Source organism: Camelus bactrianus, chromosome 13 (assembly GCF_048773025.1).
Source record: "Camelus bactrianus isolate YW-2024 breed Bactrian camel chromosome 13, ASM4877302v1, whole genome shotgun sequence".
Lineage (NCBI taxonomy): Eukaryota > Metazoa > Chordata > Mammalia > Artiodactyla > Camelidae > Camelus > Camelus bactrianus.
The window spans coordinates 56,850,654-56,869,765 of NC_133551.1; the positions used below are offsets into that span (position 1 = coordinate 56,850,654).

General features: G+C 36.0%; 1 protein-coding gene and 1 long non-coding RNA gene across 3 annotated transcripts in view; one reads left to right on the forward strand and one right to left on the reverse strand.

Moving 5' to 3' along the window:
- Positions 1-521: 521 nt before the first annotated feature.
- The window catches only part of ZBTB8A (zinc finger and BTB domain containing 8A), a 48,996-nt gene continuing 30,405 nt past the window's right edge, over positions 522-19,112 (reverse strand). The window contains exons 3-6 of one of the 2 annotated variants that reach the window (XM_074376938.1): positions 17,635-17,769; positions 12,159-12,982; positions 10,030-10,199; positions 522-6,148 (exon numbers count right to left, since the gene is read on the reverse strand). In XM_074376938.1, coding sequence (XP_074233039.1) covers positions 5,816-6,148; positions 10,030-10,199; positions 12,159-12,981 — 1,326 coding nt within the window. In that variant the 5' untranslated portion in view covers position 12,982; positions 17,635-17,769 and the 3' untranslated portion in view covers positions 522-5,815. The remainder of the gene's footprint in view (positions 6,149-10,029; positions 10,200-12,158; positions 12,983-17,634; positions 17,770-19,112) is intronic. The other variant, XM_074376937.1, reaches the window with a different exon arrangement.
- On the forward strand, positions 12,978-18,184 carry LOC141579618 (uncharacterized). Its single transcript, XR_012511355.1, has 2 exons — positions 12,978-15,661; positions 16,070-18,184. It is a non-coding gene; the product is annotated as an uncharacterized LOC141579618 (long non-coding RNA).

A 19,112-nucleotide genomic window follows, 5' to 3' on the forward strand; every position in this document is an offset into this window, starting at 1 on the left:
TGACGCATGGACCGCTACCTGGGAACCACCTGGGAACCGAGAGTCTGGGTAAAGCAGACTACCTCCCCCTGGCGATAGGGCGGCGGTTTGGGGCACCGCGTGGGCTCGAATCGTGATGGCTTTGGGGTAAGGTTTCAAGCCTCGGTTTCCTCCAGTTTTAAACACGGAGGTGTGAGTGCCTAAAGAGGCCTTGCATCTAGTGGGGAGCCGGCAAACAGGGGCTCTTTATTGGGCGCCCACCACGTACATCACATTTTCTATTTACCACCCCGCCCCCCTAAAATCTAGCTTTAGGGGTGTCTGGTAGGTGGGGGCCCTCTCTGGGGGTCTAGCCTAAGCGCGAATAAATGTCGCTGCTGCTCAGAGAAAAACCCCAGACTTTCTTTTTTTTAACACGGTCCCGAAATACTGGGGCGCCTGGTGCCAATGCTTTTAGGCGCCGTTTCCCACTGCTATGTCCCTTGTGGATTTTTTCCTCCAGGGGAAAAAAGTTTTAAATCAACTCAAATATGCAACAAAAGGCACATTATCTCTTTTATTTCAGCATTTAACCTTTCTGAATTATGCAAGAAAGTACTACGTTACTGGATGATTTTTTTTTTTTTTTGGTTGATTAAGCAATGGTGTCTGTATACACAATACTGCTGAAGGGACATACTTGTCAAATTCGAATTGCAAACATAACCTCAAACGTGGGAATGAAGATGGTAACCTACTCAAAAGTTGTTTCAAGGTTTTGTTTTGTTTTTTTTAATGGCAATACTTGAAGTAAAGCAAAGACCTTTATTTTTGCTTCCAAATTAATCCTAAAGCTTCTTTAAATAAGACATCTTGGTTTTGAGTCCTATTTCTGTAGTATGACATTTAACTTGAATAAAAACTAATTTAATTCAGTTCATTGATGGGATTCTAATATGTAGCAGTTAAGCCTCAGAGTGCTTGGAGAGTGTTTTGGTTTTTATTCAAAAGCAAAGAAAACATTAAAGCATGTAAAATTTCAGATTATAGTATTTCAGTCACATATTCCTAATATAGTTTCTTTATTACTCTGAAGTACTGTGTGAAATCCCAGAATGCAATAGGCACCCATAATTAAATAAAAATGCAAATGCATCCCAAAGCAAAAATGGTCTATTTTAAGACTATCCACTAATTTAGTGTCCATACTATTTGACCCTAATAAAAACCTTAAATAAAGGAACATACACAATATCTTGAAATTTCACAAAAATTAGTATTTTCTTGGACTGGGCATCCATATTTAAATTTTTTTCCTTACTTATAGGGGTGAGAACCAGTGCACTGGAAGATGAAATGGTTCCACTGTCCATCCTTAGCATCAATCTATCTGGGAAGGACAGAGGGAAACCTTGACTAGGAGACCTATTTTGCATATAAAAAAATACTGGGATGATTTAAAAAAAATACACACAGGGCCCGTTCTGCCAGAAATTCTGCTTTACTGAGGCATCTATATTTTTAAAGCTCCACAAGTGATTCAAAAGTGCATCCAAGGTTGAGAACTACTGATCTAGGCAGAAATGTTCCATTTTTCCCCCTTACGGGCTGAATAAAAATGAGTTACTTTAATAAAAGAATTAAGTAATTGTAAATAATAACAAGGAATTAAAAGATTTTCCCAATGGGAAGATCAAGAAACTATATAATGGATATGTGTATCTAGAAATTGGAAAGAATGAAGTAAAGTATAATCAATTCTTAGATGTACTTTACAAGCTCTATTCAATGTTTGCAAATAATCTAATCAAGCCCAAAGGTAAAGAGGCGACCAGCATTACCCTGGTCACTGGTTTCCTATCTCAAGGTGTTGAAGTATGCCATGGTTTTTGCATGTGTGAAGAAAACAAAAAGGGATGGGGAAAAGTGTTTATCGTGTTTTTAAGTAAGTACATTTCAAAATATTTTGACTTTAAAAGTTAAAAAGCCCTGTAGCTTCTCCTGTCTGTGGCTTATTGCTTACTAACATATTTCACTTTTTGTTGGCATTAATACAAGTACTTTAGGGAGAACACTGACAAGTTAGAAAATGAAGTTTACAGATTCTCTGTAGATTTCTTTTTTCTGGTCTATTCATGGCTCCATTAGCATGAATAGTTAAGAAACTTCTGTATCAAAATAAAATATTAATTATACTTCACAATATATAAAGCAGCTGGCTAAATAATGCCATTTGTATGACAACCTGAATTTTTGTCATTGAAACTCTTGTAACCAAAGTCACATCCTTTACATAATATTTATTCTGTATAGGATTTATCCACACACAATGACATCAGCTTTAAAACAATTGGCTGTTATTTGTATAAAATCATCTTTTAAAATAAAGTAATACATAACAAACCTCAGTGAATTAAGCTGATATTCTAGGATTCAGAAAATCTGGTAATTCTAATTCCTATTTTTTGCCATTGTTTCACTGGGTTGTCTTAGGTAGGTTGCTTCACTGTTCTGTGCCTCAGTTTCTTTACCTTTCATGTGATAAATGTCCTATTTTATAGATATATAAAGAATAACATAAAAATCATTAAATACTTTGCAAATATAAAATGCCATATAAATGATAAATAGTAATACTGATCCACTCTAATATAAAATAACATAGAACTTTCCATTTATAATCTAAAGTTTGGCCCTCCAGTACCACTATTATCACCCTTCCCAGTTAAACACATCTTATGCTGTTCGGTTTTTAGTGATTTTTCCGGAGTATTAATATTAGGACTCAAAATATATATAACGAATCTGAGTGGAAATTTCAATATATTTTAGCATGACTTGGCAAAATAACTTTAATGAATTGAGCTCTGAGGTCAAAAGTAACAAATTTTTCATCCATTAAGCAGTAACTTGGCCATATAAAAGAGGTAATTGTGATTTCATCACTCAGACAAACAATACTGAAACATTTGTTCTTAAGAAGTCTTGAGATTTGGTAACTATAGGAGGAACCTTGTAGAGGAAAGATGTGATTTGCTGCTCTAAGAGATGCTATGGTTACAAGCTTATAAACGCAGTAACAGGTGTAATGAGGTGAGGCTGTAAAGCTCAAAGGGAATTCAAAAAAGTGATCCATTTCAAGGTGCTGCACTCAGCTCTGCAGAAGGGTCTGGGGAGAGTCTCGCAGGAGGTTGAATCCGAGCAGCTCTGACTTAAGTGTTTCCCTTAAATGTTGATCTTCTCTATGAGACAACTCATTTCAATAAAGGGCTTCTTGGGTAAAAAAAAAATCTTTTAAACCACTGATCTAGTCTGTTTTGCTTCCTCCAGACACTAGGCAGTACTGCAGTGGTGCTTTATTTTTGCAAAACTTAATCCCATCAACCAGATACTCTTTTGACAACCATAGACTTAGAAGGGTGTTTAGAAGGTGATAAACAGCATTCCTGTAAGAGCAAACTTTGGTCTAAACAACTTCCATTATTTTCCTAATATTAAAAAAAAAATCTTGGCATAAATAAAGCTTATATTAACATATTATACCCCATGTAACATTTTCCCACATTTAAGAGCTAAAGAATTCAGTTTTTTTAGAAACCATTATTAGACAATTTCACTCGAGAAAAGAACTGGTCTCTAAAGTCTTAAATATATATTATACGATAACTAGTTATTTACAACTTACAAACATGTCATGAATGTTCTTTTATGGTACTAAAATGATAGAACAGATGTGCTGTCTAGTTTGTGAACTTGATAGCTCTTTTGTGGGGATTGCTTGGTGCTTGTTATAAACAATTATGAGAAAGCATTATTTCTGATAAGGCTCTACACGTGCTGGTGGCACTATGTTCAGTGGACCTTGCTGGGACTCATGCTGATGTTTGCGTGCAGAAGATAGTAGCATCAAAGAACATTTAGATCATAGACTAAAGTGCGTTAGAGTATACACATGCAAGCACTACTTCATTTCTATAAAGCTCAAATCAGTCACTTTTCCTATTGGCTCCAATGATTAAATATCAGATTATAATTTTGAAAGATGTTACCACCATCTGGTGAGACCAAACAATGACAAGTTGCACCATCATTTGGTACAATTTGTTAGGACTCCTGATTCAGGAATGGTCATGTTGGGAGACAGTGAACTCAATGCATACTAACCAGTCTTGAAGCAACTGGAAATTTACCATCAGGGGAATCTTGAAGAAAATCTCAGAATTACGTACCATAAAACAAAATGGTTATTCATCTATTTGTAAAAAATATTTAAATAAATGAACCATTTTAGCCCACAAATTGTTATTAAGGACAATCATTAATTAAAGAATAAGAGAAAATAACATAAAAAGTATCTGGAGGTATGTCATGGCAATTAAAAATACAGTATAATACATGGAGCCTCTATCAAAATTAAATAAAACAAGCTTAATTGTGATAACCTCCCAAGACCTTTGTGAAGGTCAGTTCTTTACTTCTAGTATTTAGATTTTATCTTTATAATTTGACTGTAATTTTGAAATGTTTCATAATTCCTATAGGGGAGGAGTTTAAACTCAACTTTGTATCCTAGGAGAAAAGTTTGTTTTGAAAAATTATATAAACAAGATAAGCAAAAATGTTTAAAGAACTTAAAGAGAATAACGTGTTCAGATAGTTTTATATATAAAATTTACATATAAATAAGAAAAACATCAATAGATACTGTAGGGACAATACTTAGCACTATTTGAATAACTCTAGTTCAGGATATTATATGTTATTGAAGATGATTAAATTACTCTTCTTTCATACTTTCTAATTTTGATAGGCTTCTTTTTATAATTATTGCAGATTGGTGAGGTTTGACTTCATTTCTTCATCATTTCAGGAGACAATACAGGGAAAGACAGATGAAAGACAGTTTAAAATCAAAACCTGTCCAATCACCAGTCCCACCACTTAAACTTTCTGACCTTTATGTCTTCATTTGCAAATCAGAGACAACAATATTTACCTTGCTGATTAGGTGGGAAAATGTGTGAGAGAGCACTTTATAAATAATATAGCAGTATAGAAATACTAGAAATTATTCTTAAGAACTGGTAAGAACCTCCAGTTTTCTTTTCTTTTTCTTTACAAAGAGAGCTATATTGATAAATCTTCAAAAACTACCTTGACAGTATTAGTTTTCTGCTTTAAGAAAATGATGTCTGTATATAATCTCTGATCAGCCTCTTTTAGGTTTTTTTTTAATACTGACTACATAAGAGTAATTTTTAACTTAATGACAAAAATGTCAAATATGAATGATTTCAAATATTTTAGATTTGTCTTCTGCCATAATCCTAAAGTATTTACGATACTGGAATAATGATAGGTCGTTTAAGATCTGAATTTAATAGAAAGACTAATTAGTTTAGTCAGGTAGGGTACCAGACCCTTAAATGTGCTCTTACCTGATTCCCTATGAAAATTCAATATTGGTAATTTATATGTTTTTGAAACACCTTCAAATTATCTTATATAAAATTTGGTTGTGGTGAATTTACTTAAAATATTTTCTTTGAAAAGTTTGCTAAGTAGATCTTCCAATTAAAAAAAAAAAGATATCTCTGTAATAAAAGGAAGACAGTTAACTGTTCATCCATCATGCCAGCTCAAGCTAGGTCTTTCTCTCCAGTGCAGCAACAGATTTTAGGGCAACAAAGTTCAGAATGGATACAATGGCCTGTTCACAAAGCATGCAAGTGGTATCAGGTCATTACTTTTAAGTCAGTTTGATAATTTGTTAACCAGACTGTGACCATGGAAAGCGAGAGATACGGCAAGTCAATATAAGTTGCAGACATGCCAGCTCTGTTGGTTCACATTCTAGCTACCTAATGTTGGGCTTTATTTCCTTTTCTTCTTCTTCTTCACTGTCATCCACCTGTTGTATGACCAGATCAGCCGACCCATCTTCTACAATCTCCACGTATGATCTATTCTCATCTTCACCCAAGTGCCACCTGGAATCCTTATCTCCATCTGATGGGGACATGAGATGCTGTTCAGCTTCCAAATCAATGGGGAGACTGTCTATGCCAACTTCAGCAAGGCACTCGTTACAGAGTCTGTAGCGCCTGGTTCCTTCCTGTACCACTTGACCTGTTAGATCAGTCACATGGCGTTTGCATTTTCTGCAGATTAGTTTGCATGCCTGGTGAATCTGTGCAGAGATTTAAATAGTGTTAAAGATTTTTCAAAAGCAGGACAGTTTGATATTCTAAGTACCAGTTCATAAACTTAAGATGTTCAAAGCCAAGCATTAATATTAAATTAACATCTAGTCATTAGAAAAAGATCACAGGTTTTTGTGATAAATTGACGTTACAGAAATATTAAACACCAGCTTCATCTGAAAAATGTCTGTTTTTATGATTAATATTACATACTTAATTTCACATATCCTTTAATCCAATATTTTTATATCTGAGGCAACAAGGGACACCTTCCCAGAAAAATAATAATTGCAAACAATATAAGCCATGTACTATTCTAAGGATTTTACATATCTTACTTCAGGGAAAAAAGCTCATTTCATGGGAGTATTAATGTTTTGTTATTTTGCTACAGAAAAAAAATCCCAAATTAAAATTTATCAAAAAAATTTTTTTTGATATAAGGATTACTTGCTACTTTTATTAATGAAAGATCTAGTAGAAAGAGGACTGGACAAGGAATTGGAAGGCAGGTTCTAATCCTGGTTTTGTCATTGGCTAATCTTGTCATTGACTGATCTTGTCATTTACTAACATGTATCTTGAAGCAAGTAATTTAAAACATTATAAACCTGCTTCAAGGGTGACTGTCAAATTATTTAACAACTGGTCAAGTATGGGCACCACCCAAACAGAATAGAAGCCTGACTATCAGAATGGACACTGGTTACAACCACCCACTATGGTGGTTCTGCTACCTGTCAGCCTATTATTAGCTCTGACTGCTTACTTATTACTAATGGGGATACATACCAGGTTTTGAGGATCAAATGAGTTAACATGTGTGAAATGCTTTGGGAAGAAGTTGTAATTGATGAATAATCATATATTATAGTTAGCAATAGATAACTTTGTTCAATAGCTGTCAAAGCAGTAGATTACAGATTCTAATCTAAAAATTATTACAATTAATTAATTGTATAATGCCAAATTAAGTTTTCAGCATATTCATTTAGATAAAGTCAGAATGGTATGAAAGCAGGCCAAAGTACAAACACAGGTAGTCTCAAAAAGCTCAAGGAAACTAATGCAGTCTGGTAAAATATCTAAGAAAATGTATGGAACCACTACTCACTAGAGTTACTATCTTCTGCTTAACCACTGACATATTAATCAGTAAATGTTGAAAGTACACAATTTGAATGTAGCTTTATTTCTCCTGAGATAGTATGAGTATTATGGTTATCCTATGTGGCATTGACACAGATTCATGTTCATCACCCACCTGCCCAATACCAATACAATTATGAAGACAAAGAAATTAAGTGAAACACTACAATGTTAAAACTGAAAACATCATCATGAACTTATTTTAAAAATACATATTTTCTAGCTCAGAAATAATCTAAAAAGAATGATGTCTTAATAACAATGAGCACCCTAGGTGTCCAAATTTTGGTTTCTAATTTCATTCCCCACTAAAAGGCACCAAAGCTCCTTTGAGAAGTGGCTGATTCCAGTTTTGTGGCAGAGGAAGTTCGATATGAGCCTCAGGCTCTTTTGGAGCCAGAGAACAAGGACACTTAAAAAATGTAATGGAGGTGTAACAAAAGGACACAAGAGCCAGCTTCAAGTGTCCCTACTACACAAAATTTGAAAATCTAAGTATCAAAAAGAATAATAATTGTTATGGGTCCAAACACAATGAACCAATGAAAATTCATGAGACTATATGCTATTTAAAAAAGTCAACCAAAATTCATGTATCATTTGAGGCTACTATTAAGTCAACTCTTTACTTAGAACATTGGTAATTAAAGGGAAATAATTAACATTGATCCTGCTTTTCCTATAGGAACCCTATTTCAAAGTAACCAAATAGCCCCAGGTGATAAAGGAAAGCTTTACTTTATAGAATTCTAGCTAATAATATAAAAGGAAGGATAAAGTTGATCATTCGACAACTCCAAGTAAAATCAGTAATTTGGACTGAGATTACTAATTGGTATTAATACCATTAAATGAATGGTTGATGGGGAAATGGATAATCATATACCACTAAAATCGTTCCACAGAGATTCCTTTCTAATCACAAGGCAATGGTGGGATCATGGTATCATCACCCTAACCCAGTGATCAATCCTAACAACATGAATGATGGGTCCACCATATATTACGTGTCTCCTAATGTGACACAATATGAAGTATACAATTTTGTCCTTGATGAAAGTATTTAACTAGAACCCATTAAGACTTTAGATAAAACTTATAGCTTATAGAAAATGCATGGGGGATAGGAGAACAAGCTAAATGACACCATGTAGAAGCAAGCAGAGAAATCCAGAGGTAGGATATTTTGTAAAACAACTGGCTCAATATCTTTAGTAAGTCAGTGTTATTAAAAACACAATAATAAATGGGTGTGGGGGGTACTATGCCAGCTTAAAAACATATTTAAGGGACCTAACAATGAGCTGAGTTCTGGATTGGATTCTGGCTTGGACAAACCAGCTATAAAAGATATTTTAGGAGACTATGGATAAAATTGAACTGTGTAATACATAAGATTTTATTCAGATGGAAAGGTATAGATTATTCACTAAAGAAAGGTTACAAAATAGCATGCACAGTATGATATTTTGGTAAAAAAATGTAAATTCACCTGATAAAGTGTTAAGAATCGTGATGTCTAGGTGGTAAAAATATGGTATTTTTATTTTCTTATTCTTCTATTTTCTTTTTATAATGCATATTTATTGCTTTTGTAATAATAAAAGGTTATTTTAATTTTAAAAAATCTGGTGGGGAGGGTATAGCTCAAGTGGTAGAGCACATGCTTAGCATGCATGCGGTCATGGGTTCAATCCCCAGTACCTCCTCTAAGAATAAATAAATATTAAATAAACCTAATTACCTCCCCCCACCAAAATAAATAAATACATAAATAAAATAAACTGAAAAAAATCTAGTTTTAGAGATTAATGAAGGCAGAGAGCATGTCTGTTTTGTTCACTGCTGTATACCCTTAGAAAAGGGTCTGGCACGTGGTAGGTGCTCAATGTATCTTTGTTGAATAAATAATTATAAAGTAATGCATCAAGTGACCCAATATCCTTCAAAACTAAAAGAAGCTCTATAAATGGGGTAAAAGTATGAGTAATAGAACATAGATTTTGGAAAAAATTCGTGCTGCAAGATCAACAGCAGAGTAATTCCAATGTCACCACCATAATAAACCACCAGAGCATCGAACAGAAAATCCCTGAGATTTTTCTGACTACTGACAGTCCAGTCCGTGCTCGGGAGTCGCTCTATTGCCCACCTTACTCCTTTCCTTGAGACCAGAGAAACTGGAGAGACTCTAGAGGGTAGGGTGGAGAGAGGTCAGACAACAGAAACTAGCCTGAGAGCCTACCAGATAAGGATTCAAGAACCACTAGTAGATGCTGAGTATCTGAAGTGGTTCTGACCTAGACCTTTAAAATATTTTTAAAATTTATATTGTCTTTGGCATTGAAAAGACCGGGATATGAAAACACATTAGGAGGTGGGTATAGCTCAGCAGTAGAGTGCATGCCTAGAGTGCATGAGGTCCTGGGTTCAATCCCCACTCCATTAAAAAAAAAATTAAAAACACATTAGGTTTTTAGTGAATTGAAATGGATATTCAAAAGAATATCTCTTACTTCAAGGTTTCATAGGAGAATAAAAATCTCTTTTAAAAACTAAAATTATGCATTATGTGCAAAGTGAAAACATTAAATTGGAAAAATTTTTTAATATAATTGTAGAGTTACGTGAAAAAATTTCCCTCAGTAACTTAGATTATCCTAAAGCAGATAAATGCATGTATTTCCTAAGAAGTAAAATAATGAAAAATCATACATACTGTTCGAAAATGGCTACTTAGATGGTCTAGCCGGCTAAATCTTTTCCCACAAGCTTGACAGGGGTAGGGCCTTTCTCCTGTGTGACAACGAAGGTGGCGTTTGAGGTCTGCCTTCCGCTTCACCACATGTGTGCAGTATGGGCACTTGAACCTCATCCTGGGCAGGTCATCTGTCAGGAGACAGTTTGATTAAATCATATAAAACTTAGTAGTCACAATTCTAGTAACACCAAGAATCCAAAAGGGGCAGATGAGTCCAATCTCAGAAAGGCAGGCAAAAAGCAGAAGAAAGAAATTTTATAAAGACTAGATTGTCAGTGTAATCCGAAGTACAGAACTATAACTTCAGGATTTGAAATATTTATAAAGTCTGGGTAAATTTAGACTGTCCCACTTATGTTTTTATTTAATGTCATAGGGTCACTAGATTTTAAATGTAAAGTGGTACTGGATTTTAAAACTGTAGACACAATTCAAAAATAAAAGTATTTAATGTTTAAGCTTTTAAGTAACCTGTTTTATTTACTATATTTATTCCCCTGCCTTTACTTTTTATACAGTTGTACTACTTTTAAAGGTGAAAAAGTTTCAAGGCTCTTGTGTTTTAAAACTCCTACATATTCAAAATGTTAGTTGTGGTTGGAGGCAAGCCTCATCAGTTTAACAGCTGTTAAATTCAGCTGTTCATTATTGAAGTGAGATTTAAATAACCTAGAATTATAAAAGTGCAGAGCCCAAGAAAAGATAACTTTTTTTGCAGTTTTAAAATACAACAAAGCTTTCCCATTTTTGCTCTATTATATCTGTCTGCCTTGGTCAATGGCAGAGCTCATCAGGATTTTCAGTAAGCTCTATAATATGATGTAATTTCATATATTTTCAAGTCAATATCCTACAGGAAAATGTGATTAGTAAAAATCAATCAGGTTACCTATTATTTTTAAGTATGCTATCTACAACCAAATTATTTTCTAAAATTTATATGACAACCAGGAAAGTGTAAATATTGATTGGCCTTTAGTGATATTAAGGATTTGTCAATTTTGTGCAGGTACAATAATAATGGTATTGTAGATTTTTTAAAGACTATTTTAGGGACACGTTCTGAAATATTTACAGATAAAAACATATGATATCTGAGATTTGCTTAAAAAATGGGAGGGCTCAGGGGTAGAGGCACAGATGAAACAAGATTGGTCATGAGTGGGACTAGGTAATGCGTGCATGGGGGTTAAATATACTGTTCTTTTTACTTTTATATATGTTTGGAATTTTTCTAAAATTAAACAAATCTAAATATATACTCTAAATCTTATAGCCTACAGGAGTTTAATTTTATCATAATTTTCCTTTAAGTTCACATGTAAACTATTAAACATTTGCTGACTGAATGATTGGGGGGAAAAGCTGGATGATATATATTTCTTTCTGGCAGTGGGATGTGATTAGGTTTAGACCCCTCAATGTATTGCTAATCCCTGTTCTCTACTTCAGTTTTATGGGAGTGAAGGGAGGCTAACTCTGAAACTATCAACCTATATAATCTCTCTGCATTTTACTACTATTATAAAAATGAGATGCCTCACGCTGTTGAACATAGAATTATGGTATCAATGTTGTATGCTGTATGTTAAGTTTTTCAAATTATGTATTTATATCTTAATAACTTCAGATTTAGTTTAATTTCTTTTACTGGGTCTGTGAACCTTTGCAAATATGCATGGTTGCTGTATTTAACTTTTCTGTATAAAAATACTCCTCCCAAGTGGATACACAGGGGAAAAAAAACTATTTAAAGTGAAAATACATATCTTAGGGATTGAACCACTTAGAAAAGAGCTTTAAACATTTAACAGTAATCTAATCACCCACAGCTACAGTTTTGAAAAATCATGGATTTTGATCCTCAGTACTGTTTTGAGTTCGTTAAATTTATCCAAAATTACTTTTAACTTAAAATTTTTAAATTTATGTTTTATGAATAGATTTCATTAGAGAAGTATGACTTAAAAAAAAATCACTTGGTTCAACTGCCCATAACACCTAAAAGTAAGGGCATGTTGAGATAGGACTGATTTGTATAGGAGTCTTGGAACCTGATTGAGGGGACTGATTCTCTTTTTGGGTACCTGGAAAACTTCTCGATGTGACATCAGATCCTTGACCATACTGATAGCCAACAGGAGTAGAGTCCATTTCTGCATCCATCTGTGCCTGTTCTTCAGATTGGGAAATGTGGCTGGAAGAATCAGATGTTCGTGCCTCTCGTTTGCTTGACTTATAATGAGCCATTTCAGAAGGCTGTGACAACCTCAAATGTTTGGACTTTTTAATGGAATCTTTCCTTTGTTCATGTTTGGCCAGAGGCTGTTGAGTATTCCTTTGGGAAGCTGGATGGTAATTATACTTACTCCAGGATTTCCCACTTATTACACCTGTTCCTTGATCTGGGCTTAGATGAGGACGTGGAGAACTGCTTCCATCTTGCCAGCCACCGCTATAAAAAGTGGAACGCTCTAGACCATTAGAATTGGCATCTTTATCAGAGAGGCTGAAATAGCGATCTTTTTCTTTCTCGCTAATGTCTAACGAAGATTTAATAAAGGTCTTACATACACTAATGACATCAGTCATTTGAAGGAAGCTAGCAGCTGACATCACTTCTATGACATTCTGACCCGTGAGAGAGAGCTTGCCGGAATAGACGAAGTCCAGGATAACTGTGAAAGTGTCGGGGGAGAAAGCCTGAAATGTAGCTGTGGTTGGCTGACTCGTCTCCTTGGAATTCTGAGAAAGAAGCATTTTAAAGTAGCCGCTACTAGCAAATAATACATTCCGATGGGCTTTGAAGACCTTGCCTTCAACCAGAATACTGCAGTCACAAAATACGTCTTGCCTGCGCTGCTCATTCAGCTGTTGCAGGAGGTGAGACTGATGGGAGGAGATCTCCATTCTAAAGAGGAAAAGACATGGTGGTTACCAAAACCGGAGCAACACTGCTTCTCTGAGATGAGTCAAGTAAAACAAGAGTCAGAAACCTCATCTTTTTTCCATTAAAAACACTTTCTTCTTAGAGAACATAGTCTCCATGACACAGAAGATAATAGGTTTCAGTATATCATGTAGTACTCTACTGTTAGTTCTTTGATTTTTTAGACAATTATCTATTTAGTCACCAAACGTGAATGAGTACCTTCTTTAAGTCTGGCCTTCTGCTACAGGCTGAACTAAACAGGCTTAATTCTTACTTTTGTGTAGTTTTTAATCTAGAGGGTATCAGGCATTAGACACTCATATGAAGTTATAAATGACAAGTTAAGTGCTAAGACAGAAAGAGAGTGCTCTTCGTATGAGAGGGTAAACTAACTTAGATTGGGCTGGAGAGGGTTAGGGAATACCTCTCTGAGAAAGCACATTTAAGCTGAGACCTCAAAGGCGGCTAGGAATGAGCCAAGAGAAGAATGAAGGGGGAAGACTTCTGATTCCAGCAAAATGGCGGTCTAGAAAGTGCTGAAACGTTCCTGCCACAAACCTCTAGAGATGCTGGCTAAAATACAGCCCAGACTAAAAGTGTATGGCTGGGTCTGGAAAAAAGAAAGAGAAATCCCTAGATGCCGACATTGGGGAGGGAGCAGAGCCGGAGCAGCAGTACAGCCCAGTTATCACCAGTCATGGAAACTGGAACCCTCTAAGGGTTCAATCTTAATGAAAAAGGACTTGTAAACTTTGCCCCTGAGTGTAGGGAAAAGACACAGTTTGTCTCTGCAGGGTCTTTGTTTGGGAAGAAGAAAGTCCCTAGGTGAGATATCAAACCCAAGGCTGTGCTTTGTGAGGTTCTAAAGTCCAAATTTATTTTACCTGCTTGGTGTGGGAAACTTCAAGCTGAAAAACTAACATGAGAATTAGTGTTGGGCTGGTGGTATCCATGGGAACACTTTGCAGAAGCAAATGCAAAACTGCTTCTGAAGGAAGCTCTCAGAACCCAAGCAGGTGGGAAAGCAGGTCTGCTTAAGCTGAACCCAGTCATTCGCCTCTCTCTACATAGTGGATATTGGAGTTCCAATATCATACCACCACGATGTCTAATACTTCCTATCTTAAAAACAAACAAGCGAACAAACCTGCCTTTGATTTCACGTCTACTTCTGGCTACTACTCCATTTCTCTGCTCCCTTTACACAAAGTTCACTGGAAGAGTTTTTGGTCTTTTTTTTTTTTCTTTTTCTGTCTTCACTCCTCCCGTTCTAATCAGGTTTTCATTCCCATTCATCAAAAACCATTTTTTTGAAAGATCCATAGTAACCTGCATGCTGTCAGATCCAATGGTCACCTCTTTGTCCTCATTTTACTGATGCAGTGGGTCACTCTCTTTAGCCTGAAACACTTGTTCCACTTGGCTGCCAGGACCCCATGCCTTCATGGTTCTTCTCCTATTGCCCACTCCTCAGTCTCCTTTGCTGGTTCTTCCCTTTTCTAAACTTGAAAGTGCAATGGGATTCAGGACATGGGGCCCCCAAACAGGGCACCTTGGCATATTGAGTATTTTGAACTGAAGGAGTTGAGTAAACAGCAGAAACAGGAATGTCACTCTGACACCCCCTCCCTGCTCCCCTGCAACAGATCGTAAAACCCTCAGGTGAGAGGTGTCTTCCCTATCCCCAGAGGAAAGGAGCATCCTTAACTCAGAAGACAAGGGACACTGAGAAGAATCTGAACAAACCGGCTTTGCTGAGTGTCCCCCAGTTTACTATATTTACCTCTTATTCCTTAATCAACCACATTCTTCCATGACTGCTCACTCTTTTTTTTTTAAAGGATGTTAATTTTTTTTATTGAAGTATAGTCGATTTACAATGTTGTGTTAATTTCTAATGTACAACATAGTAACTCATTTATAGCTCCCTGCTTTTTTATGGGGGGAGTAATTAGGTTTATTTATTTACTTATTTTATTGGAAGTACTGGGGATTGAACCCAGGACCTCGTGCATGCTAGGCACACGCTCTACCACTGAGCTATACCTGTCCTGCCTTTTCATATTCTTTTCATTATGGGCTATTGCAAGGTATTTAATATAGATAAACAACAAGGCCCTACTGTATAGCACAGGGAACTGTATTCAAGGATGTTACTTTATAAATTAAAAAAAAATTTTTTTTGAGAGGGGAGGTAATTAGGTTTATTCATTTATTTTTTGAGGAGGTACTGGGGATTGAACCCAGGACCTCAAGCATGCTAAGCATGAACTCTACCACTTGAGCTGTACCCTCCCTCTAATGATGTTAATTTGTTATGTTTCTTTTTTTTTCCCCAAAAAGTTTATAAACTTTTATTCTCTGATTTTTGCTACTAAAATGTCCTAAGAGGACATGTCCTGGAGAATTTTTTTATGTTTCTCACGACTGTCCACTCTTCATTAAGCCTAGTATAAAAATACTTGGGTCTGTCTCTTTGGGTCATTTCCTTTTGAAGGCTTCTGTGTCACGTAAAACTTATATTGAGTAAATCTGTCTTTGTTAGTTTAATTTTCAGACGCAGCCAGGAAGAAGGTCAAGGGAAATTTTTCCTCCCCTACAGCTGGAATGTCCCAGGGCTCAGGCTCAGACCTCATCTCTGCTTATATCATTCCCTAGGTGAGCCCATCCAGTCTCATGGTTTTAAATACAACTTTGAGCTTGTAACTGACAAATTTACACATCTAGCCCCCAACCTCTTCCCTGAACCTCAGACTCATATATGTTTATCTGCATCTCTGCTTAGATGTTTAATAGGTATCCTAAGCTCAACATATCCGGAACCATACTCTTCATTCATCCTCATCTTAAACCTGCTTTTCCTAGTCTTATCCGTCTCAGGAAATGTTAAGTCCATTCCAGTTGTTTAGACCAAAAACATTAAGAGTCATCTTTGACTGTGTTGTCAGTTTAACTTTCATAACAAATCCAAAATCCTACTACCTCTGTCCACTACTGCTGTTACCACTTTGATCCATCCATCACCTATCACCAACAGCCTCCTAATTAGTCTCCTTGCAACTTCAGTCTAGGCTGAAGACAGCTGCCAGAGTGATCCTTCTAAAACGTAAGTGACATCATGTTATTCCTCTGCACAAAACCCTCCAGAGGTTCCCCATCCAACCCCAAAGTTCTCATGACCTAAAAGGCCCGCCATGATCTGTATTCGGCATGATCTGCATTCTCCCCTCTCCCGGTACCTCCCTGCCCACATCTTCTCTGCTCTACACACTGCATTTCCAGCTCCAAAGACCTCTGCTCCTTCCCAGACATTCAAGGCATGTTCCTGCCATGCAGCCTTGTACTTGTTATTCTCTGTGCTCGGAAATTCTTCCCCCCAGGAATACACATAGCTCACATTCTCACTTTTTTTTTTTTTTAGGTCTCTGCTCAAATGTCACCTTATTGGAGAGGCTTTCCTTTGCCATTTTATACAAGCACCTCCTCCTACTCTCTATCCTCTTATTTGTTTATTGTCTGTTTTCTCCTACTAGAATTTAAGGTTCAAGAGAGCAGAGACTTTGCCTGTTTCGTTTACTTATGTATCCCCAGCTCCTTGAACAGCACTTGAGCACACAACAGATGCTCAATCTTGCTGAATGAGTAAATCAAAAATATTAAAAGATAGAAGGAAATTACTTTTTGTGAAGAAGAATCAGCATGTATATAACAAGCAGGGAATTAGAACCCCAGAAATTTCAGAAAAATAGAATAAAAATCTAACAGGCTATTAAACAAGTATGTTTTAAAATGGTCAAAGAGATAGAAGGTGATATAGACTAGCATATAGTTGTGTAGGAACTAGAAACAGGTAGCTTGACTTGGAATCCTAACTCTGTCACTTGATAGCTGTGTGACCCTGGGCAATGTACTTAATCTCTGTTACCTTATTTATAAAATGGAACCAAAAATAGCACTTATTTCACAGCATTACTGTGAGGATTGAATGAGTTGAGGTATGTATAGCACTCAAAACAGTATTGGGCATGTGGTAAGTACTTCACAAATGTTAGCCATTCTCCTTTACTTTGTTTTATTGTTATCTATATGAAAAGGGGGGGAAAAAGAGGTAGGTTTGAAGAGGAATCAAATGAATTTAATATATGAAAAACATAATTAATGAAATTAAAACATTTTATGTTACAAGATAGCTGCCCTATCTCCAGCCACATGTCCACATTCCCGGCAGGAAGAAGATGAAAAGACAAAAGGCAATTACCAGCCCAGTCTATCTTCTTTTTTATCAGGAAAAAAACTAGTTTTTCTGGATGCCGCATCCAGGGAACTTAACACTTGCAAATCAATGGCCAGAACCATGTCACCTGGTTTTTAGGTGTGCACTCCCACTAATGGTATATATATCAGTTTCTACTTCTCAATTTTTATCAACACTTAATATTATCAGATGTTTAAATTTTGTGGATATGCAGTAGTATGCTACTGCTTTTATTTGTATGGATTGAACAACTTTTAATGTTTTTTGACCATGATTCAGTGAATTTCCTTGCTTATTAAAATGCTGTTAAGTAACACTGCGTAACAACTAACCACAAAAACAATGTTATACAATAGTAAGTATTTATTTAGCTTACATGTATGTGGGTTGGCTGATTTAGGCTGGACCTGGATGGGACAGCTTGTCTGAAGTGGTTGTGATAGTACATGGACTTACATCTTCCTCCTGAGACCAGTGGGCAAGCCTGGACAAGTTCTTCTCATGACAATGGCTGAAGTACAAAAGCCCAAGTGAAAATACATGATGTCTCTTACAGCTTAGGCTTGCAACTGGCACATTGTCACACATATTATGTTCTAATAGACTAAAGCAAATCACATGGCCAAATCACAAGGGGAGAAGAAATATCCTCTGGTCTGTTAGTGGGAAGAACTGCAAAGTCACTCAACAAAGGGTGTGAATATTGGTAAGGGGTGATGAACTGGGGCCAATAATGCTATCTACACAATACCCTTTCTTATTTTTTAAATTGGGTCATCTTTTTCTTACTCATAGATATCCTTTATACATCCAACATCCTAATCCTTTATCAGTTATATGCTTTGCAGATAACTTCTCCCATCTGTGGTTTGTCTTTTTAACTCCATTTGAGGTGATTTTCATTAAAAAGCAGCTTTTAGATTTAATAGAGTCAAATTTGTCAATTTGTTAAAGTGTTTTCTATATCTTGTTTAAGAAATCCTTATACCAAGGATATAAAGATATTTTTTAAAGTTCTACTTTTCACTTTTGGGGCTTTAATCTACTATTGATTTTGCATACTGTATTCTAACTTTTTTCATATGGATAACCAATTTTTCTGGCACTATTGAACTGCCAGTCTTTTCCCCTTGGGTAGTAGGTTGAGTACTGTCTCCTCAAAATTAATGTCTACCTAGAACTTCAGAATGTAACCTGATTTGGAAATAGAGTCTTTGCAGGTATAATTAGTTAGGAGGTCATACTGGATTAGGGTGGGCCCTAAATCCAATGACTGTGTCCTTATAACAAGAGGAGAGGACACATAAATACACACAAGAAAGAAAGCCATGTGAAGTAAGAGGTAACAGATTAGAGTCATGCCTTCACAAGACATGAAAACCTGGAGCCACTAGAAGCTGGACAGATCCTCCTCTAGAGAATTCAGAAGGAGAATGACCCTGCTGACACCTTGATATCTGACTTCCAGCCTCCAGATTGAGAGAATAAATTTCAATTGTTTTAAGCAACCCAGTTTGTGGTACTTGTTGCAGCAGCCCTAGGAAGCTAATACAAACCACATGGAATTGCCAATATGCAACTGGTTTTGACCAATAAAGACAGTACTTTCACACAGTAGACCTAAACCTTGGATTTAAAACAAATGAGTGAAAGCAAAAAATATTTATTTCTGTATTAACAGAAGAAGCCGTAGCTATTTAAAAGTTGTTAGTTTAATTGTTTCAGTGGATGCTTCTGTTTACGGGCCTGTTATATAATTTCCCTCTTGTTAACTCATTATTCTATTCCTACTACTCCCCTTACTCACTCAATACCTTTTTCTGGTAATAGCTCCCCAATTTTTCTCAAGAGGAT